At 43.8% G+C, this 23113-nt stretch overlaps 2 protein-coding genes across 2 annotated transcripts; one reads left to right on the top strand and one right to left on the bottom strand.

The window, feature by feature from the left end:
• Nucleotides 1-2263: 2263 nt before the first annotated feature.
• Nucleotides 2264-12960, top strand: epsilonCOP (coatomer subunit epsilon). Its single transcript, XM_089545374.1, has 9 exons — nt 2264-2488; nt 4016-4182; nt 5378-5480; nt 6944-6993; nt 7150-7203; nt 8216-8297; nt 8710-8865; nt 10312-10380; nt 12751-12960. Exons 1-9 carry the CDS (start codon nt 2390-2392, stop codon nt 12865-12867), a joined length of 897 nt encoding a protein of 298 aa, XP_089401500.1. The 5' UTR covers nt 2264-2389; the 3' UTR covers nt 12868-12960.
• Nucleotides 12961-20471: 7511 nt separating this feature from the next.
• Nucleotides 20472-23112, bottom strand: LOC149342857 (uncharacterized). The gene has a single exon (XM_089545372.1). It carries the CDS (start codon nt 22608-22610, stop codon nt 20514-20516), a length of 2097 nt encoding a protein of 698 aa, XP_089401498.1. The 5' UTR covers nt 22611-23112; the 3' UTR covers nt 20472-20513.
• Between the last annotated feature and the right edge of the window lies 1 nt (nt 23113).

Here is a 23113-nt window from a genome sequence, read left to right as displayed (position 1 = left end):
GGCTGGCGTCGCAGTAGCCGTGGTAGCCGCGCCGACAAATTGAATTATTATCGCAACATTCGCGTGTGTGTCATCGAAATGGGTCGGCAGATCTTGAATGGAACTTAATTTCTGGCATGTGCACATGTTTATTTATTTCTCAAAGTTCCACAAGGGACATTGCATGAGGGGTTACATGAGCAACTTTTATCAGTATACGCTTGGCACGCAGCGATGATCACGTATTGTCACTCGTGCCTGCAATGTTTCCTTGCAGTTACAACGCACTGCGTACCGAGGGGTCATACCGCTTTTTGTCTTAATACTTAAAGTTAATAGTAGTAGCATGTGGTGTGGCGGAATTTGATTATATGCCAGGGACAAACGCGGAATGGAGAGTGTGTCGGCGGCAGCAGTTATTTCTATTCGCAAGGAGCCAAGCTGCAGCACACATAACACAGAGGGGCAGGGAGGTAGAAGGGAGACACATAAGTGAGCGAAAGTACAAGGAAGGGGGGGGGGGGCATATACATTATTTAAAATTAGCGCTTTGCGCTAAATACGATCGAGGCACGCGTACCGAAACAATTTCGACACAACAGTAACTGACTTCACATTTTTTTGCCATGCAGCATCCACTGCTATTTAAAAAAATAAAGAATGAGGCAGATTTGTCATCACTGCATGCATTTATGCTCGCTCATTTCGCCTCTGGCAGTGGTGGCTCAGATGGCGCTCGGCTGCTGATCCAAAAGACATGGGTTCGAACCCGGCCACGGCTGTCGAATTTCGATGGAGGCGAAATTATAGAGGCCCACGTACTGTATGATGTCAGTGCACGTTGAAGAACCCCAGGTTACAGTGAGTTGTACCCATGTGGTGGAAATTTCCGGAGCCCTTCACTATAGCGTCCCGCATAGCCTGAGTCGCTCAGAGACGATAAAACCCCGTAAACTAAACCACTTCGCCTCTTTTTCGTTCAACTTTTTCTAGCACTTCAGAGCAGCGTCAGCAACGGCTCAGTTTAAGGTACTTCGCCCGTTCGAGTTTTTCTTCGCTGCAATGAATTACATTCCGAAAGCATTCTTCATATGTTGGAAGTGGTTAGAAGCAGACTTCAAAAAGAAGTTGGTTCTGTGAGGTTTTCTGTGGAGAGGTTTTCAAGCTTCAACACAAATCCATAAAGCTGCGCCGGTGGGTAGAGCAGTTCGATCCATGGTCGCGGTATTTTGTCAGCCTCGCAGGAAAACAGTTTTCATTGGGAGACTGCATTGTAAGCAAGGTAATGCACATTTGGCAATTTGTCTCCAGTACACACTTCCGTGCAACATACCCTATTACGTAGAAAACAAGTCTACAGTCACTTCTACCTACGTGCTCATCGCGGTCATGCGCAGGCACCCAAGTTTGAATCTGGAGGGCCCTGCATTTGAAGGCCGCTTATTTGGGCAAGCTTGAACAAGCACTGGCACCATACGTGAACAAAAACGTGAAATGACCCCCCGAGAAGCGCTCAAACCAGTACAAAACCGCACAACAGAACAACAACGAGCCCACAAATACACACGGCGCACTGACGGCGACGGCAAATCCTACCGTGAAGTCTACTGTGGCGCCACCTCGTGTCGGCGCCGCGAAACAGAAACCTGTCGACATTCGCTGGGCCACCGCTCCCCCATTGAGCCGGCGCGGAGTGAGCACACTACCCAATATTCTAGTTCACTGTACCTTTACGCTCGGAATACAAGAACCAGGCAAGAACATAGTGTTTAATGCACGTACCCCTTTGCCGAGGCAGGGTGAGACCTGCATGCCTGTTTTCTTCACTTTCGCAGAAATTAGAGAGTTCTGCACACAATGCTCACATTTCTCGCGTTCAGCTTGCTTGTTCCTTTCATATAACAGCAGACATCACACGAAAACAACGCAAAACACTGAGAACGAAAGGGCGAAAGACACGACTTTTTGCATTGAAATACACAGCAGACACCCGACTTCCGGGACAAGCGGTCCAACTTCCGGTGGCTTCACTCGCGCTCTTCTCGGAAAGCGGGAATGCGGCATCCAGCCACCTAGTGGAGATCAGTGCTCTGCCCTCATGTGGATTTCTGTCGTTACAAAAAAAATTGTATTCGTTCTCGTAAAATAAGTTTCTGAGCGTAAATATTTTAAAATTGTTATAATTGTAATTAATATAATTAATAATTGGAGTTTGATTTTAGGATAATGTAGTGAAAATTAACAAAAAAACGCTCGGCGACTCGGCTACGGTGGCCGTAACTCGGCCGACTCGGGCCGACTTCCGTCTGACTTCATGCCGATGCCACGGAGTTCGTTTTAATTTCTACTGCTTGCATTGCGAGGTTTTTCCTTTGGGTATTAAGCCGTCAGAGTTTGGAATTTCGTTACAATGTCTGCCCAGAATCAGCCTGATCCTCTTTTTGACATCCGAAATGCTTTTTACATCGGGAACTACCAGTACTGTATCACCGAAGCTCAAAAAGGAAAGGTAAGCAGACCACACGGAACCGCCTTGCAGACTCCGCACAGAACTGTTGCTGGGACTTGCGTTTTCAGGGGGTAAATCCCAAACGATGTCCCTTCGCTGTTAAATTATTTGGATACCTCCCCTCCTCACATCTGTTCGGTTGTCGTGTTGTGCCCTACACGTCTACCCCGGTGTGGCGACCAGTTTCGTCGCTTGAAGTAGTGAAAGTTGACGTGTATGACCAGCGACTGTTTTCGCAAGGCTGATGCGCGCGTTCTAGTCGAATTGTGTAAATATCTCTCTGTCGTAGTTTAACGAGAACTGTTTATCATTGGTCGACTGTTGGTCGTCTCATTATCTACCGCAGCGACTCTGTGGTTATTGGGTTCGATACCGGGTGTCGGCACATTTCGATGTAGGCGAAATCCGAAAGGACTTGTGTGCAGACATTTCTGTACACCTTTAACCCCACAGAGTAGAAATAGCCGGAAGCCCTCTGTGCGTGCGGTATGCTGAGATAGCACCCTCTGGGTGCAAAGTAAACCAAGCGAAAGTGAGGAATGGGTTAACTATATCGCCGTGCTACCAGAAAAGTTACTGGAAAATGCTGCAATTGGTCCAGTAACATAATCCCTAGAAGGGGAAGTTAACACTGTTTACAGTTTAAAAACCCGTCACAAAAGCTGACCAAAGCTGACCAAAAGCTAATGTATGAATGTGTAGGTTTGATGTGCAGCCACCCAACAACATGCATGATGTCTGTGTTCCTAGGTGCAAAGGCCTTGCAGGCATTCTGGGGTTGTAAATGATAGCCTGTTGCACAAGGAGGCGTCAAACATGCTCTTACCATGAATCCAGTTCACCAATTCTTGATGCCGCCGCGGTGGCTCAGCGGTTATGGTGCTCGGCTGCTGACCCAAAAGACGCGGGTTCGATCCCGGCCGCGGCGGCTAGAATTTCTAGAGGCCCGTGTACTGTGCGATGTCAGTGCACGTTAAAGAACCCCAGGTGGTCGAAATTTCCGGAGCCCTCCACTACGGCGTCTCTCATAGCCTTAGTCGCTTTGGGACGTTAAACCCCATAAACCAAACCAAACCAATTCTAGAGAATGTCTAATCTTAGTCATCTATTTCTGAAGAATATCAGGCATACAGTACCTGAAATAAAATTGCGTGAATTCTGGGCTGTCGTTAAATTTTTTTGTCCTGAAGAGAAAGCACGTAAATACAACAACACGGAGCCCCTCTTGAGTGTTCATTTTCATTTAACCGTATATTTTCACACTGTTTCTTTAAGATCATAAAGCATGACAAAGTAGCCCAAACCAGGATGTTAATAGCTGCTTAGTGTTTCAGCAAAAATGGAAAACCATGCCCAGGACAAGGGTAGGCTGCCCTTTGGAGTTAGATCAACTGTCAAATTTTGTGGTAGTCTTTTGTCATTGTTGGCATATCCAACATTCCATAGAAATGGTGCCGCTGTAACTAACAGGCTGAGTGCAGACCTTTGTGTGAATGTCTGCTCATGCCCACTCTGAATGCTTTGCAGAACGTCAGTCCTGAGCACAAGCTGGAGAAAGACGTGTTCCTGTACAGAGCTTACATAGCGCAACGGAAGTACGGCGTCGTCTTGGATGAAATCCGTTCAATGGCTCCAGACGAACTGCAGTGCATCCGTATGCTCGCCGATTACCTGTCTGGGGACATGGCTCGAAAGTAAGTAGGCTTACTGCCTGACTTTATTCTAGAAGCTCCCTTCTCGCTTTTGCTAAATTAAACTGCAAAAGGGAGAAGTTCAGCACCTGTGTTACTTTTTTCAATATGCAGTTGTCATTTACTTAGGCAGCGCATTTTTCAGTCAGTAATTATAATTTACACAGGCCGAAGTGATGATGTGTAAGCACTTGGTCTGCAATCAGGCATCTCTGCTTTGTTTTCTGAGGCAGATTTATTAGCTTAAAGTGCTCATCATTTGTTGATACTAATTACTTGCACATGTTGTTAACGGTGCTAAGCTGCTTGATTGGAATACCGCATACCATTCTCATTCCCTTTATACACTTGACCAGTGTTGAGCTCTGCAAGGAGCAAAAGACGTTTCCAGTCTTTTGCACATTTTGCACCAAAACATTCCGCACAATGTACCACATTATTGATTCTGAAAATTTCCTCTAAAAACATGTCTCATTGACTTAATCATGAGGCCATGATTCATGTGATTAGCACAGCAGTTTTAACTGAATGATAGTGAATTTTTATGGCACAGGGCATCCGGAGCCCTCCACTACAGCGTCTCTCATAGCCTTAGTCGCTTTGGGACGTTAAACCCCAAAAACCAAACCAAACCAAAAAAGGGCATCTGCGGCCAAAGAGTGCCATGGCACAAAGTATTTTCGTTTGCTCAAGGTGGGGTGAAAGACCCATTTTCCCAGGCACTTCAGCCCGAATGAATCGAGCTCAAGGCCAGGGGAAGCTTGTACCCATTGTATGACCGGTGGGTACCCGGCGGCACTGGGGATCGAACCCCGCTGCAACCGCATGCGAGGCGGATGCTCAACCACTAGGCCACCGCTGCGGTCAGCAATTTTAACTACTCTCATCATGGCCTATTTGTGGCACATGTAGTGCAGCGTAGCTTTACCATAGTGCAGTGAAGAGGGGCCCATCGGAGCGAAGTGTCCTAGCACAAAATTGGGTCGACCTCGCATACCGGCACCATTGCATAACACATCTCAGCCAACTGCAGAAAAAGTTTTTCCGCATCACTCAGTCACACACAAAAAATGTATTCAGACACCCTTGCAAAATGAAGCTCTTTTAAATTTACCTTGAGAAGCAGCAGAACACAAGGCAGTTCAAGTTGCTTGTCATGGTGCGGTCATCTTATGTGAGCATTTTGAAACTTATAAAGGGACCAGGTGGTGAAGCAACTGGACCAGAAGCTGTGCAAGAGCCTGGACGTCAACAATGTCATTCTCCCACTTGTGGCTGCAACCATCTACTACCATGAACAGGTGAGCTTCCACGAATTCCATTTTTTGTGCAAAATTTTTTATGCCGTCACTTTTACAAGAACTAATGGTCAGTTAAATATATTTTTCATGCTGTTGAATTTATTTCTGTCTTGTGCGAAATTTCGGAAACATTTTCAACCTTTCACTGCTCCATAAAACTTTTTTTCAGATTTGCATATGTATGAAGTTAACCAGAACTAAATTCGTGGGAAGTGACAGAACAGTAATTTTTAATGTGGTACCTAGGCTGTAGTTGGTAATGTACAAAGGAATTTCATAATTTTTGCCTCTTCAGATTCTCCAAACAGCTGAATATGTTCTCCCAACTGATTATAGCTGCCACAGCTCCAACATTAATTGTCTGGCATGTTATCAGCTAGGTCCAGTAAGCCAAATCTCGTTACAGCAAGCAGTGGTTCAGCAAAATAACGTACACCTTCCGCTTTCTTAGACAAATCTAAGAAGCATGAAATTTAGCACCTTATCAGCTTTAATTGCACATTCTGCGCTTTTGACCCATCTATGAACATAGCAAACTGCCGCATGTCGTCTCACCCACTGCGGTGGCTCCGTGGCTTTGGCATTTGTCTGCTGATCCCAAGGTTGCAAGTTTGATTCCAGGCCTGACAGTTGTATTTCGAAGAAGATAAGATGAAAAAATGCCCGTGTGTTGTGCGATGTCAGTGTATATTAAAGAACCCTAGGTGGTAAAAATGCGTGCTTCATATCCAATGTGTCAATTTGGGATGTTAAATACTGCAATATGAAATGTACATGTGATCTCGCAGTCCATGGCCTATGTTCTGGCTTGCTGTTTGCAGCGTACAGCTTACTAGTGCCATAAGTGCTCCTTAAAACAGAAGTGAACAATATGACATGCTTCACGATGGCCTTAATCCACTGTCATTAATCTATTGCTATTGTCAGATTTCGAAGAAAGAGGTGGCATCTTTATTGCCATGTGTTGTCTGACAAAAGGCCTAATGTAAACACCAAGCTTTCACGTATTTTGGTCATGGTCCATAGCATTGTTCATTTTTGGATGTCGTTTGTGCATGTCTAGCTGCTGATTGTTTTGCATCACTTTTTATTTATTCTTTTATAATGAAAGCAATTTTGTTTCAGATTCTGTCTCGCTGTAATAAAACTCTAATGCACAAATTACAGTGAACATCAACATCGCTGCAGCTTTTTTTTCTACAGTTGCTTATTTTTGTGCGAGGCCTGCTGTAATGAGCATAGTTTTTCTACATCAACATTTATTTTCAGTTTATATACAGTAGTGGCAGACCTGATTACCCTTCTCTATTTTTCATGCCTGTTTGTCTGTGTTGCTAGAAGTGCAGTTATTATTATCCATTTGGTGTTGCGCTTTTGAGGCATGTGTTTGCGAGCCTGAAGCTTTTGCTGGCAGCCAAAGTGATGTTCATTTTCTTTATATCTTTTCCGCTTGCACAAAATAGAACTACGAAGCAGCTTTGCGAGTGCTTCACCAGACTGATTCCCTTGAATGGTGAGTGTTGACATCATGAGGCATAGTCTCGTTTGCGGAAATAAAAATTGTGTGGAAATAAACTGTTGCATTATTCGAGAATAGCAGACCACTTTTTAGTGGGTGCCTGTTTGGTTTGATCTGAATGGACTGACCTGCTTTGAATTTCTGTTCCAGCTCTGCTCTGACTCTTCAGTGTTACCTCAAATTGGACAGACTTGATTTGGCCAGGTGAGGATGGTAAATCATGGTGCATACATTCAAATGGAGACAGCTTACTTTCAGCATTACACATAAAAAGCTTGAAAGCCACATCACCCATACAAGATGTAGTTGACATAAAGTCTGCAGGAGCCCTTCATATGTCTCTGTGTTCCGCAGTTAGAAAGCCCTCCTTACCTCTAAAGGTGCAGAATGCTCGTACACATTCCATTCCTCCATAAGGCAAGACTGAAAGAAGTGTTAATTTTGTTACAGGGCATCACAGATTCTGGTTGCAATTTTCATAGCTTTATTATTGCACATCTTGTACGTGTGGTGAATTTACTGAGGCAGACAAAGCCTTTTGAAAATTAGAGGTCTCGAGTTAGGGTTTCTTGAAGTAGTAACTGCATTTAAGAGGTAAAAAAATGTATTCAAGGTGTATAGACACCAAACTTTTTCTTGCATGTTTTCTTCTTTCCAACGATGCTTTAGACGTTAGTGTACATGAATAACCGGTTGGTATTTGCCTACGACCGCTAAATAATTTATAATTGGATTTTTTCTTGGTGCCGTTTCGGTTTCTTTTCATGAGCCGAACAATGGCTATGACGTGCAGTTGATGTGTAGGTCACATGAGGCATGAAAAAAAACGGCAATATACCTGCCGATGTCGCTCTCGAAGCAGGCTGGTTTAAGTGTTGTTGTAATTAAAGCTATGAATCAAGGACTATATTTTTGTTTTTTTTTGTGCCTCACGTGACCTGAACACCAACTACACATCACAGTTTCCGTTAGGTTTATGAAAGCGAAACTGGAAAAAGCATCAAGAAGATATTGAATTATGAATTATTTAGTGGTCATAGTCAAATACCACATGGTGAACATGTATTTTGATGTATAATGCATAATTTGAAAGTAGTATAAAACATGCAACTAAATTTGGTGTCAATGGCCGTTTAAACAAAACATGGTGTGGCAGGTCATGTGTTTTCTGGTGTAGAAATTTTACACAAAAGTGTCTCGCATTGTCACATTTCAGAAAAGAATTGAAAAGAATGCAAGAGAAAGATGACGATGCAACTCTGACACAACTGGCACAAGCTTGGGTCAACCTCTACCTGGTTAGTGCTGATCTGTGCTTACAACTATGCTGAAATGGTAATGCGAGCCTATATCTCAGGCTTGTTGCTCTCTCTTTATATTTCCTGATGCAGTAGTGGAGTAGAATTTTTACGAAAAACTTTATTCTATGGGAAAACAAAGTTTAACTCGTATGCATTAGTTTGCACTGTACAGGAATGCTCGCATGGTTGAAGTAAATTGATTGATTCACAGATTTTGTGGCGCTGGTAGATTGCATCAGAATTCTGTAAACTGCCGATGCAGTGGCTCAAGTACAGATTTTCCAAAGTAAACTAGTGCTACTTTTGTGAGATTTAATGTGTTGAGTAATTGATGTTTTAGTAAGTGAGTGTATAGCATCACTGTAGTAGCAGAAGCATGTGGCTCACCAGGGTGCCCCAAAATATGCAGGGTGGAGACAAGCTGCAGGAGGCCTTCTACATCTACCAGGAGCTGGCTGAAAAGAACGCAGCTACGCCACTGCTGCTTAATGGACAGGCGACTGCCCACATTGCCCAGGGCAAATACGAGGAGGCAGAGGGCCTGCTGCAAGAGGCTATCGAAAAGGTATTCTTCTCTTTTCAAAGATTATGCACCCCCATGGACCTTTGCCTGGTATATTGGCAAATTGAAGGGTATCATGCCGATGTGCTGAAAAACTGGGTTTCCATCCCAGTCAGCCTCTCTTTTTCTAGACCAATCTAAAAGTCTAAAAAAAATTGCCTGTTGCTAGCAGACAAGTGGTGCAGAGACAGTTTTTCATTGCCTCAGTCCTGAATAAGAAACTTGCGAGGACACTTTGGCAACTAAAGTGTTGAGAGGCGAAAGCCAAGGACACTATGCCGTGACGACTTCCGGTGGATGTGACGTCACACCGTTCCCATGGCTATATCGGCGTCCGCGCTATTTCTACACAATTTCGACATTTTTGCCTATAATTAATTACCTAATTAAGCTACAGTCATCAAACTTGACTTCTAGGTTCATTTTTTCCTCCTCTATCTGAAGGAACCATTGGTTTTCTTCTATCGTTTTTAGTTCCCGAATTAGACGCATTTGACACACTTTGTTAACGGACAAAAGTATGAGCCATTAAAGGCCTTCACCTTAAAACTTGTCTCAAACAGATTGATTGAGACATAATTCACAATTCACAGTTATTGGTTTATGTTTAATAGGGTTTAACGTCCCAGAGCAACTCAGGCTATGAGGGATGCAATTCACAGCTATTATCTCTCAACTTTAAGTACCAAGACTGTCATGATGGAGATTGCACCATTCAGTTATAAATTTAGGATGTTTATTTTTTGGCAGATTCACATAGCTGTGTTTACCCTTCCAAACAGCGTGTCTGTGATTACATGCTCTCTTATAAAGGGTTGAAGCCTATTTTTTAGTAAAACATTCTACTTATGATCAGAGATGTGCATACCTTTGCAAGTTACACAGAATGTTTGTTTTTTTGCTGTATCCTCGAGAGTTACATTTCAAGATAACGTTGGATACATACACATTTCATCCTAGTAATGATCCTGTAATGCATGTCAGGGTTGGTGCAAGCTTTAAATGTTTCCATGAAATCTTCAGTTGCCCCCTTCTCCTTTGTAACCTTGCATTTCAGTGCGCTCAGGTTGGTCCTGTGGATAATTTGGGCTAGAGGAGTGTTAGTGGGCGTATCACCTCTGCTTTGCGAAATATTGAGCTCTCAAAACTTAAGTTGTTTACAGTATTGAGAAAGAGCTGCTCTACTTGTTCAGTGGTACGCAAAAAGATCCATGATGTTCAATTTAGGGCACACTGCTAAGTCAAAAACCTTACCTTTTTATAATAATTTGTGTTGAAATGTCAGTGGATCTTTCTTCCCTTACTAGTATTGGCTTACTGTGAATGCTAGCACACGTGGTGCTAGTACCCCTGCTGTTCTCACATTATGGTGATAACAAAAAGCAAGGAGAACAGAACTTCGCTACACTATTTCTGTTGACACTGGGCCACATTGAATGCTGCTTGCAGGATAGCAACCACGTGGAGACCCTGATCAATCTGGTGGTGCTCTCTCAGCATTTGGGGAAGACTCCAGAGGTAATTCATTTGGAAAATTTTCTGAATTGTCTGCATTTATGCTTCCTGTTCTCATTGAGAGTGTTTCCTTTTCTTTTTTTTTACTTTGCAACACTTGTTCTGCTGTTTTTCTAATTTCATTTGTACACTTCTAGCTCCTGCAACCAGACAACTAGACTAGAGTTTGCGTTTTGTTTGAAAAACAGCAAACAAAACGCTCTCTTGAGAAGATATAGATATGCCATAAACACAGCCATGGGCATAGGCACAGAGTGTCTTTGTCTTGAGTGTGGCCTTTGTTATCTGAAATGAATGAGCAAGTTCTAAACAGTCATTAGTAGTCACTAATGTTACCCTCATTACCCATTTGCATCATCATACTGTATACCAAAGAGACTTTAAATGGCCGTCAATGTCAACTTCATAGTCTTCATTGAGCCATATTTATGACACACTTTCCTCAAAATCTTCATCATGGCACATGCATTCGAAGCTTGTAGTGCACACCCGCACTGATAGCTCTTCTGACCACTAGAACCGAAGAGAATGTCCAGCTCAGTGGGTTACAGTGGTACACTGTAAATTGAAAACAACTTCGAGCATTTCAGCACACAAAATCTGTATCGTGTAGTATGAAACAAGAAATAGAAAAGCAGTGCCAGAGACGTACAGCCTTTCTCAAAAATTTATAGCCGAACGGGTTTACTTCTAGGCCGTGCAGTGCAGCTCTTTCTGCATAATCAGTGTTCCAAATCACTTGACGGGGGGGGGGGGAACTATTGTCTTCACCCATATGGAGCTGAGTACTTCCACAGATGCTACAGAGCCCCACCACATGGCTCAGGAGCCAACCCGTTGGACCACATATCTTTGACGAAGGTTGTACCTCAATTGCTGTTGCCGCATTATTAACATGTTAGCATTAGAAGCCCCACCAGGAAGAAAAAACAGCATCCGGCTTTGTAGTGTTAAATACACCACCTGCCACCTTCCATGGTTAGTAGTAGCAGAGTGGAGAGAGGGAAATCCCCCTCTCTGCTTGTAGGGCAGAGGAGGGAGAGGCCGGAAGGTGGCTGCTGTGAACGGAGGTACTGGCACATGCAGAGGAGTGGGCAATCTGAAGGTGGTCGCCATGAGAACAACCGGGCACGTGGAAGATGGAGGGCCAATCAGGCAGTGCCAATCAGCTTTTGCTGATTAATGCATTAAGCTGGCAAACTTAGCTTTTCAGGCAAAGAGAACATGAACTGGTGGGCGAGTTGATCAGACATAATTCTTAGTAAAGCAGTGTGGCTTCGTGTTGTTGCGCTGTTTCACTATGAAGCAAGAAAAAGACCTAATGCCAACACACTGTCATTGCATGATGATAATTGGGCACCCCCCGGAATATTTGTATGCTGCCTTCTGTGAATTTTGTGCTACAAGTGCTCACCCTCGATATTTTATATAGGCGAGCATAGCTGCTCATTAGCATTCACCCAAGAGCAACCATATGGCTACAAAGGGAAACTTAGTTATAGTTGAAGGATAATTTGTTCTGGTCTGGAGATGGAACACAAAGTCACCACCTGTCTGAGGAAATCTTTCTACCATCCAAGCCACACACAACGGCTGGCAGATGGTAGGGCAAGGCCAAATTTATCAACTAACTTGACAAATTCTTCCTTTCATAGAGCAAGTGCCTTGGACAGGTGGAAGTCCCAGGTTAAACCGGCAAACCAGGACAAATTTTTCTTCAACTGTGAAATTTCTGTGAAAGCTCTATTGGTTTCGTTTGTGGCCATGTGGCTGTGCTTGAGCGGATAAATCTGCTCCACCTTGGCAGAGAATTCCTTTGAGTGCATTGGACTAGCCTGTGTATTTTCCAGTGTTTTGTTCGACCATCCTTTTAGTTAAAAGCACAGAAAGCCTTATTCCAGTCTCCTTAGCTGCTCTCTAACTTTCAGTGTGAGAAAATGCGTTTTTGTATTTGCATTCATTTAAAAGCTTATCTTTATGATGCAAGCACACAATGATGCTTGATGCTGCTTGTGGAGGAATGTAACAGATGGTAGAAATGTTTTAAGCCACCAGTGGAATGCGAATGCTCTCTTGTCACCAGCAGAGCTCAAAAAGTGTAGGGTTTCTCGGCAATTTTGCATGCATTATGACACACATTTTCATCATGTTGGCCAGCTTTGCAAGGCACCTGTTTCAAATGCTAGCTTTAGCCACAAAATTTTTTCACTAGGCTAAAAGCCATGCAATAGTCTTGTGTCGGATTAGCACATCTATAGTAATGGACGTGCTTTCCTTTTGGCATGACCATTTTGGCATGACCAAGTTGCTTTTGAAGGCTCGTGTTGCCTGAGGCGAGTGTGTGGCACTTTCTTTTTCTTAACTCACCCGCAGGTGACAAGTCGCCTGTTAAGCCAGCTTCGTGACACTAACAACAGTCATCCATTTGTGAAGGAGTACCAGAGCAAAGAGCAAGAGTTTGACAGGCTGGCCAGGCAGTACGCACCCTGAGCAGCAATTACAAGTGCATTCCAGTTGTTTCCAAGCCCTCATAATAAAATTTTTTCCCCACTGTGAAAACAGTGTGCAAGCAGTGCAATGCAATGCTTTGTGTAGTCTCGATGACTTGGGAGAGGCCAATAGCCTGTCATTAGTGATGCAATACTATCGATACTATCAATAGTTGAGTAACTATTGAACTATCGATGGCAAAAGAAACTATCGATAGTACTATCAATAGTGCGCTATCGATAGTACTATCAATAGTTAGCACTTTCGATAGTTCTATCGATAGTACTTCCGATAGTTCTATTGATAAGTTCTATTGATAGTGTTGATAGCCGTATCGATACTACTTGCTATATAGTGCTGTCGATTCTATAAAATCAACCAAAAAATTGATAGTACTATCAATAGTGTGCTATCGATAGTAGTATCGATAGTTAGGACTTTCGATAGTTCTATCACTAGTACTTCCGATAGTTCTATTGATAGTGCTATCAATAGCTGTATCGATACTACTTGCTATATAGTGCTATCGATTCTATAAAATCAACCACACATACCCACTGCATCCTAAACTTGGTTTCCCGAGTGTGTGGTATGGAGGCGATGGTATGAGTAACTGACAGGACTCGCCTGTTTTCGTAGCTCTGCACCGAGCTCTGCAGATGCTCCATACGTAAAGCTACTGGATAAAGTGTTAGTGTCGCGAATGTCCTAGTTACGAAGCATGTGTGCGAAAAGCATTTCTGCAACAGTTACATCAGCAAGACGACGTCTGCAGTGCACGATGGTGTCGTGTTAGCCAGCACAAGTTGTGCTGTTTGTCCTTTCATTGGATGCAGCTCCAGCTATTTTTACGAACTGTCCAAGTGCACGTTAAAGAACCACAGCTGGTCGAAATTTATCTGGAGACCTCCACTACGGTATCCCTCATGTTCTCTTTGGGACATTAAGCCTCATAAAACTGTGAAACCAGTCAGGTATCGAAAATGTTTTGGTTATGTTGCTAGTCAACAAATGCATAATATCAATGGTGTTACTATCGATAGCCTTACTATCAACAGTCTCACTATCGATAGCGGTACAATACATGTAATACTATAGATTCTACTATCGATAGTACTATCAGTAATACTACTGATAGACTGATAGTAGTACTATCGATACTTTTTTTACACTATCGATAGTTTAAAAAAAACTATCGCTACTATCGATAGTCAATTTCCCGATAGTTTTGCATCACTGCCTGTTTGTGAAGCCTTATGTGTGCGTGCACAGCTGAACCGCTTTCGCTGTGCACATCAAGCACAAGTATCATCACAGAATGCTTTGTAGACAAGTAGTGCCATCAGGCAACGTGTAGTCTTCTTTTTATTTTTTTTTTACTTGTTTTGCAAGGATGAGGACTGAGGGGTCTCTTCTGTGCTTTTCTTTGCCAGCTTTGTGTGGTTACATGTTTCCTTCTCTGTAAGAAAGATGCACATCCATTCATTGTTAGTCTTCTCGTAATCTGAGCGTACATTGAGTGTGAGCTAAACACTAGCAACTATATTTGCTGGTTTATCTCTGAGACAGTTTTCCATGAGTTGTGGCTGAATTGCATCTGAATAGAAAGCCGATTACGATATTACATTGAAGTTGCATGGTGTTAATGACTCGCCAAACCTTACTTTCTATACAGAAGGCAGGGCTAACCAAAGCAAACACAATTATTATGCTGTAATATGGGCGAAGCCATAACAAAAGAAAAATGCCCCAAGAGCCTTTTACTTTTTTGCACCTGTATCAATAGATCCTGCACCTGTATCAATATATTCTGCACCTGTATCAGCAGCCTGTATCAATAGATTATCGCTTTCTAATGACAAAAAGGCAGCTAAGGTGTCCCTCATATAGCCATGTGCAGCTTCGGAACCTTAAACCCCATGTCCCGCATACATACCACTTTCACTGAAAAAAAAATGCTTTTGAAAGCTAGAAAATAAAAAAAAAACATGCAGGTATCGCCACCACCATTTTTTATGCACAAACTACTACATGTCAAGATTGATTTTTGTATGCGGACCTCCAAGGTTAGGCTCATGGAGAAAGAATTTACGAGACCGTTACATCACATTATTTGGAGCCAGAAGTGAGGGCTTCGCCATGCTATTTGACTCGTCGCACTCATTGTCTCAGGGCACTTGTGCATGTGCCGGTTGTCGTGCAATGGCAGGCGAGCAGACAATGTCACACCAGGCTGCCAGCAGCTAACAGACCTGCCGGTGATACTGACTGCGCAGCTTAGTCTTAAACTGAAGCATCCTAATAGTTCCTGCAGAAACATGACTTCCAGCACATTTTTTTTCATGCAGCTCAGATACCGAGCGCCTCTCCTATGCTTTCCTTCTTCCATGGTTAGGTTACACTGCTGTCTACTTCCAAATAGTGACCATGGAGTCTTTTTTGGTCTTGGGAGTCATGACTGTTAGTTAAGAGGTGGACAAATTGACGGTCAATTTGCGTAGTTAGGCCAAATGCGAATGAGGTGCGCTGGCATTTCGGTTTTCACTTCGGTTCTATTGTTCGAATCCATTGTTCGCGGATGGAAGTTTTTCGGATAGCGAGAATGGGTCAATGCCCATACATGCGGAATTGGTCATTCTCTGCTTTACATTCATAGAATCCTGGAAGTCCTCATACCACTCCCGGCACAGTTGTTAAGCAATGCGCCACTGCCCCGCGATGGCAGGTGCTGCCGCCGGTGGGGATTGTGCAACACAGGTTGCCCTCCCCGAGCAACCTCTTGCGACCAATCATTAGTTGAACTGCCGCCTGCCACAGTAGAAAGAAAGAGTGCGTGCGTGTGTGTGTACACACATACCTGGCACGTTGCCCACAGCCCAGTGGGCAGCCTGGCACAACGCAGGCTTCAGACAGACAAAAAAAACACACAACGGCTAAATGTGGGCAATGCCCATTATAGGTGCTATTGCACTAAAAGAATTTTAATTTCGAAACCCAGTTTTCTCAGTAATAAATACGTCAAGTGCAACTCTGTTCTATCTCGCATTTCCTGTGCTCAACAGTGTACTGCATTCAAAGCCTAAACATGTCCCAATGCTACCAATATTTAGAGAGGAAAAACTGACTAGGAAAGTTTGTGCATGCTAGAAGAACATGCAAATGAGTCTCCCGTTAGCAAAAAAAAACGGGTGCTATGAATTTTGCTTTAGCTTTTCATGTACCAAGTCTCTTTTCACATGCTTTCTCCGGAATAAGTGCTTCCAGTACTATTTTTTCACTAACTCTGCTTAACCTGTGGTGCTAAATTTCCTAAATGAGAATCATGCAACTGCGCAACGGTATTCAAAACAAGCTGGTGCTAGCATTATTTTCTGAGTGTTCCCCAAGTATTTTGCAGATGTCATTTTGAAGGATGCAGATGTTATTTTGAGGACTCAAAAAAAGAAACCTCCGTGGTTAAAGGTGCGCGAAGTTTAAACGCCTCACATGATGGCAGGAGACTGATGCCAGAGTGCTGCTATATGTGCCAGCTAATAATTATAGCAGGCCAGAAACTGGTCTCAGCTGCAATGGGCTCGTAGTGCCGGTCACATTCTAATGTGACTGGCATGGACCAAGACTGTGCTCACTATCTTGCACTGCTATTTAGTCACCGTTGTCAAAGAGCAGCTTCGCTTGGAATAATAATGCTGATGTTCTCCTGATCATTTTGATGTTCATGTATGTAGCCTTGTACGATACCACTGTTTTGGGGATCATGCTGAAAGTAATTTGCTTTGCCACTAAGGGTGCCTTGTGTAGGGTGCATCAAGCGACATGAAACAGGGGCCAAAGGAAGCAACCGCACAAAGCCAGGTCAATGACCTGGGTTCGCTAACTGTGTATAATAACTGATTTAATTTATTAAAATGCTAGCAATTAATCAGAGTGAACATTTTTACACCTGTTTGCCGCATATAAAGTCCCAAGTGCAAAATCAATCCACCAAAGTCTCAGGTGCAATACGGCACCACTAACATAGAAAACCTAATCACATTTCAGACAACTGGTCAGATGTTCGTGGTCTAAAGAAGCCACGATTGTCTCTCCATTGATCAGATAGCTTATATTACTCTACAACAAAGAAGATGTAGGAGCATCAGCACGCACACAGTTGCGAACATTCAGCACTGACAACTTGAGAAGATACAACATGAGTAGACAAACAAAACATGTCCATAGCTGACACATATGAAGAAGCCTTGCCTGGTGCATCGGCTGCAGCTAACACATAATGTAGGGTATCGCAACACAGTGATGGTATGTCACTTAGCACACACAACATTTTTGCACAAGACAGTTAAGGGCACAGGGTAGGCTGTAATTATTGAGTTTTGGTTTTCAGCCAATCTCAAATGCTGAAAACTTTGTGAACGTTATTCAGCAACTCGCATGCTTTTCAACCCTGCCTGAACAGCTCGGTTCACAGAACCTACTGACAAGTGGGCATGCCCGATTTCTTTGGAGCTTGCCTACTCGCATATCTGCTGAATCATGGAACCAACATTATTCAGCGACTCACATGCTTTCCCGCCCTTGAGTAAAGCTAGAATCTCCCAGTTTGCAAAACCTGCTGGTGTATGCACATGCCTGCCCTTACTTGCAAATCTTTTAGATGCCGAAGCCTTTCTTAACATCGTTCAGTGAGTGTTATGCTTTTCCGGCCTTTAGTAGACCCTGAACAGCCTGGTTTGCTAAATTTGCTTGCAAGTGAATAACGAACATGCCCAATTTCTATCTAGCTTGCCCTCACTTGCATAACTGCTGTGTAAAATGATGCTGAAGGCAAAACTAGGAACTTTTCTAAGCCAGAAAAATTCCTTAAAAGCAGTAAGACAAAGCACAAAGGTACTATCAACAACAAATGAAACACTAACAAGAAAGCTGAAATGGGAAAAGGAAAACGAGATTATTTTCGATGAGGGAGACTGAATTACTAGCACCCTTTTCACGTTGTTGGCGCAACACCGCTGTGTGAAAGTGTTAGTGCACTCCACCTGCATTTCTTCTCTAGCAGAAGACATTTTTGTATTCTTGTGTTTGCACAACAAGTACCCTGTTTATTGCTGACGGTACATAATATATTTCATTGAACAATAGCATTTTTAACTTGTCTCCTACACAGCATGCCATTTCTTCAAACCTGTGCAGTTATTATGTTTTCTTTTGTTTTTGGTCAGAGACTTTTATGAAGTAGTGGTGTAATCCAGGCTATGCCTGGATTACCCCACTGCAGAAATGCATGCATGCTGATCCATGTTATTTTGCCACAGGCAATCATGCCGTCATTCCTCTTCCATGGTTAAAGATCTCGCCTGTTGCTTCTGCAGACGATTGCATCCTAAGCAGCCACCAGCAGTACTTGTGGAAGGTTCCGCCCATGTCGGCGCTATCGTGTTAGATCATAGCAAAACAGTTAAAGAATGTAATTTTCAGAGGCGAGTCAAAACGGTCATTCCATCTCGAGCGCCGGGTGATACCTTTGCGCCGCCAGTGCACATGTGCTGATTGGTCCACACGTACCGTGCACTGCCTGTACGCACACGCTGGAAGCGATTCCAAATGGCACACTTGACATGAGGAGGAAACTCCAACTGTTCTTATGGCGAGTCCTGTATTTAGCTATGCATATATCAGCAACCTTTCCTCACAGATGTACGCTTATGTTGGAAGGGAGTACAAGAACTGCTTACACTCCGCTGCTGCTATCAACGGATACTGCTTCTTACACACCGCCTCCCAGCAGAACCAGTGCTTGCAAAAGACGACACACTGGCTCATACACTATGATAACAAGCTGAGGTGCAAGTAATGTATCGTGTTATACTCTCGTTGTCTACACGAGAAGTGTGGAACATATCTCTACATCAACAAAGACTAGCATTGTTTCAACACTTTTAGTGAGAAGTATATTTTTTTCACTGAGCTCATCCATTTACACATTTCACACACACCAGGTGCCCATTGACTGCAAAAAAATAAAGAAAGAGACTGAGCCCGGATTCCCTCATTTTTGCGAATTATCTTCTTCCTAAATACTCAAATCTCTCCGCATTAATTTTTATTCCACAAAGTCTTAATTTAGGCCTCAAAGGTTAAAAAAACAAGAAAAGGTAAAAGGCTGACTTTTCCCCAGCGTTATCTGCACAGATATGCAAATCTACTCAACAAGAATGAAAGAAAGGGCCATGGCTTCAAAAACAAAAAGTAGGAAAACAGTGAATATTTGCCGAAAAACTGTAATTCTGGTTCGATCAAATGAATATCGAACAAAGAACAAAATAAAGCAACAAATTAGCTATGTTTTGCACTTACTGAGAAAATGGGTCTTAAATATGCCTCAAAATATGTGGAAATTGCAGGGCCTACCCTGTGCCCTTAATACATTAAGTTCTTTATGGCCTTTTGAGTACATTTAGCCAAAGTGCCATACTTTCACGGACACCACTGACGATGTGCATAGACTCAGAAAGGCCTAACTATGGCTCTGTTGTAAGCAACATATCTGCAGTGCTGTATTTACAACAATTTTTGCATAATTGACATCAAAGCATTCATGCGAGCAACAGAGTTGTCCTGCAAGACCTCCTGGCAAGGTCAAGTGACGCAGAGCAAATGATGCTCCAATAACCCTTATTACCACTTCAAAGTGATCACAGTAATCCAATACCATCTGTAGCAACGAGAGAAGCATTCAGTCATCACTGTGAATAAACAATCAAATGCAAAAATACTCATAAGGTGCGCTGGTTAAGTATGCGTATTACGAGGATTTCCACTACTCACTTAACGACTGATATGTCAGAATTTCATGCCATAGAAAAATGAGAACAAGAGGCTAATGACATCTCCATTGTGTGAAGTCATTATCATTGGCATAAAGCTCCAGCAGATCATGAGCGAACTGCCTACCAAATGCGGTATATTCACGAACAACTTGCTGTTAAAAAAGCCATCAAGTAGGAAAATAAAAGTCAAGCTCGTGTAAATCACGTTCAGATAGACAGAAAATTAAAACCCTGGAGATGAAATGAGTTTCTTTGGATTAAGGGGGGATGCTACACTTCATAGACAACTTTTTTATTTATGAATAGATCTCAACCAAATTTTCACATCTTGCATATTTTGATGAAGTGATTCCTCAGGTGTAATTACTTTTGCAATAGGACAAGTAGTTTCCGACATACTGTACAAGTTAGGTTCTTTGTTTGGAGAAAAATTAGCATCTTAACAGAAAGCCACAACACAGTGGTTTGAGTATTGAATGAATCTAGGATGTTTAAGGAGTGTAATAAGGTATAAATAAAAGTTCTGGGCCAATTTGAACTAGACTTACAGCTCATCAAAGTTGCTAGAAAAAAACGCCATCTTCGCACGCCAAAGATATGACCCATTTTTAAAATTTTCTGAAATAAATATTGTATTGAAATTGAGCATATTACATTCTGCATGCATTTACCTTTCTGACAAAAAAAAATTATGTTGATAGCTGAAATAGAACGAAAGCTATTTTTCCTCCAAAATCACAAGTGTACCAAAATTGCTGTTTTGAGAAATCAAGAAAAAACGTTTCAAAACATTTTTATTGGGAAAAACCCAATAAAATTTCAAGGAAATGCTCCAGGGGCATAATCGGGATGCATCCCATCTCTATGCCTCTTTTTGGCCTGCTTCCTCACTTCCAGAGAGGCTTCTCTCTTTTTCTTTGAGCTGGCACTTCGACGCAGATCTTTCTCCCTGGCCCTCTGATATCCACTGCTCGTGATGTTCATATCTAGCTGCTGTAGAATTGCAGATGATGCATGAAGATTCCCAGTGTTGAAGCGCAGGACAGCTTCCGCAACAGCAGCTTGCACGGCAACGAGTGAAGAATGCTGCTCCTTCGACACTAGACTCCAAATCACGGAGTGGAGACTTTCATTTGCATTCTGGGTCTTGCCTCGCTGGCACCTCTGGAGCAGGGTCCTTTCGGATAGCCGAGTGTAGACGGGCAGCATTGCTTCTGCGACATCTTTGGGCAAATTGTAGTGGTGCCCGGGCTCTGGCTCACCCTTTGCTCTAGCAGCATTTTGACGACACCATGAATTTTCTCCAGTGGGGCATAGGCTGTGATCTGAATGTTCGTCAGTGGATGTGACATGCCTGTATGTTGCCATTACAGCCTTCTGCATTGCGTCCACGTCACCGTCGTTAGATTTCAGAGCCCAGCCGTAATACTTGCTCAGTCTCGTGATGAGCTCATTTGTTAGCCGGCCTCTCCCACCAAGGCTTCGCTTCCCCTCTCCTTTTTGTTTCTGCACCAAATTCCTCAGTGCTGTCCCCATGCGCTTCTGAACATGGTTCACGCAGTCCTCCTTCTGCACATCAATGAAACCGTACACTTTTGCTTCTTGGATTGCTGTAAATGTACGGCTGTCACCATCACACAAAATGGTTGTGTACCGCAATCCATGTCGCTCTAGCGATCTTTGGAAAAGTATGAGGCCAGCTTCGACCTCCATGTGACCAGCTTTGCTATCACTATTTTTCTGGCATTGGTGTGTGGCCTTCCACTCTGCGTAGCCCTCAGAATCGGGCTTCGGTCCTACCTCACACCCTAAACAAAAGTTAGAGAGTACAATGTAGTCCAAGACATAACCTGAAAACAACTCTATCACTGCACCCACGCATATGTGTGAGGAGTGACCACGTGTCATCCAAGAGCCATCATAGCTTACTGCTATATTGCCTCTATGACCAAAACACAGGTCTTCATAGAGTGTGGCCACCTTTTGTGCACACTGGTTCATAGCGACCTCGGCCGCTTGTGTGGCAGCAGGTGCCAAAGACTGCTTCAAATGTCGCTGAAAAGTTTTGTGGTGCATACCACGGCGCGACAATCCCATTGCCGCGAATATATCGTTCATGGCTGTCTGGCCATTCCCCGTTGAAACCATCGCTCGCGTAGCCAGGAGGTTGACGTCGAACGGGTTGCAGGTCTTCGAACCATCAACTCGGGGCGAGCTCCATTCGGTCGCGATGTCTCCGCAGTTGTCGCACACGGCAGTCAGCTTCACCGCGAGGCCGTAATCACAATCACCTCTCACTATATGCACTGGCTGGTTGCACGTTTCGCATCGCATAACTTGAAGGAGCGAGTTGAGTGAGGCGATGTTCACGATGACGTAAGGAGCGGCACGCTGATCCGGCACTGGCGCCGTTGCCGCACTGCTTGCCTCTGCAAAAGGCTCAACCTTCCGTGCCGTTGCCGGTATCGACGAAAGTCGTTGAAGTGCCGTTTTTTCACTGGCGAGAGCCTCCCGCACTTCTCTGTCGCCAATAGCATCGGTGCTTATGCGAACGCGGCCGGAGTCGACACAGCGAACGCTGTCAGAGGAAGCAACCTCGCGCGCTTCTCTGTTGCCGATAAGATCGGTGCTCATCCGAACGCGGCCTTCGCGCACGCTATCTGGGGAACCGATCTCGCGTACTTCTTCACTGATAACATCGGTGTTTATGGTCGCGCGGCTGGAGTCGACACCTTGCTCGCTGTCAGGGGAGGCGTCCTCGGGCACGACGGCGTTATCAGGCGATGTCGGGGCCTGATTGTCCATCACATGCTCCCGCAACGCGGTAGCAGCACCAGCACGCTTTCTGCCCCTACCTTTCTTCCGTGTACGGCCAAAATGATGCAGAGATCGGTGTTTTTTCGCACCGCCAGGCATAGCGAACCGAAGTACCACGTTGAGCACAACACGTTTTCGCAAGAGCAAATACCTCTTCAAAATGGCGGCAGGCACCGACCACAAGCTTCCTTAGCCAATCAAAAACCGCCATTTTGGTCACATGCTTCAAGCAACCAATAGAAGGCCACTTCGCGCATCATTTTTGTCGTTGCTTTTTTTCTTTCTGCGCGAAGCTCAGGGTTGCTTACTGAAAAAAAATAAAAGCTGGAAACCGCAGCTTTCAAACAAGACAAAAATGGCGCCGATCGAGTGCGTAGTTCCCGAGCTGAAGGCGGTTGAAATAGGGCGAATTTTGACCTCAATTTAAAGGTCCGCGTGCCGTATTTGTTATTATTAGCTGGTATAATGCGTGAAATAAACGTAGTTTGGAAGCCAAAATTTGCAGATCGGTGCAGAATGGTCTCGGGAACGCGAAAATGAAGTGATTGAAAATGCGATTTTTGGGCCGATTTTCGGCTCTCAAGTGCCGCGTCCCCCCTTAA

This window comes from Amblyomma mixtum, chromosome 5 (assembly GCF_055824585.1).
Source record: "Amblyomma mixtum isolate Tamu chromosome 5, ASM5582458v1, whole genome shotgun sequence".
NCBI lineage: Eukaryota > Metazoa > Arthropoda > Arachnida > Ixodida > Ixodidae > Amblyomma > Amblyomma mixtum.
Note: the sequence above shows the minus strand (reverse complement) of the source record. Positions and strands in the feature narration are given on the sequence as shown.

Bases quoted from the DNA above. Each gene is read 5' to 3' on its own strand.
- epsilonCOP (XM_089545374.1), top strand. From the start codon at position 2,390: ATGTCTGCCCAGAATCAGCCTGATCCTCTTTTTGACATCCGAAATGCT. The intron at 5,481-6,943 runs GTGAGCTTCCAC...TGCACAAAATAG, and splicing joins CCATCTACTACCATGAACAG to AACTACGAAGCAGCTTTGCG. The intron at 8,298-8,709 runs GTTAGTGCTGAT...CAAAATATGCAG, and splicing joins CTTGGGTCAACCTCTACCTG to GGTGGAGACAAGCTGCAGGA.
- LOC149342857 (XM_089545372.1), bottom strand. From the start codon at position 22,610: ATGCCTGGCGGTGCGAAAAAACACCGATCTCTGCATCATTTTGGCCGT.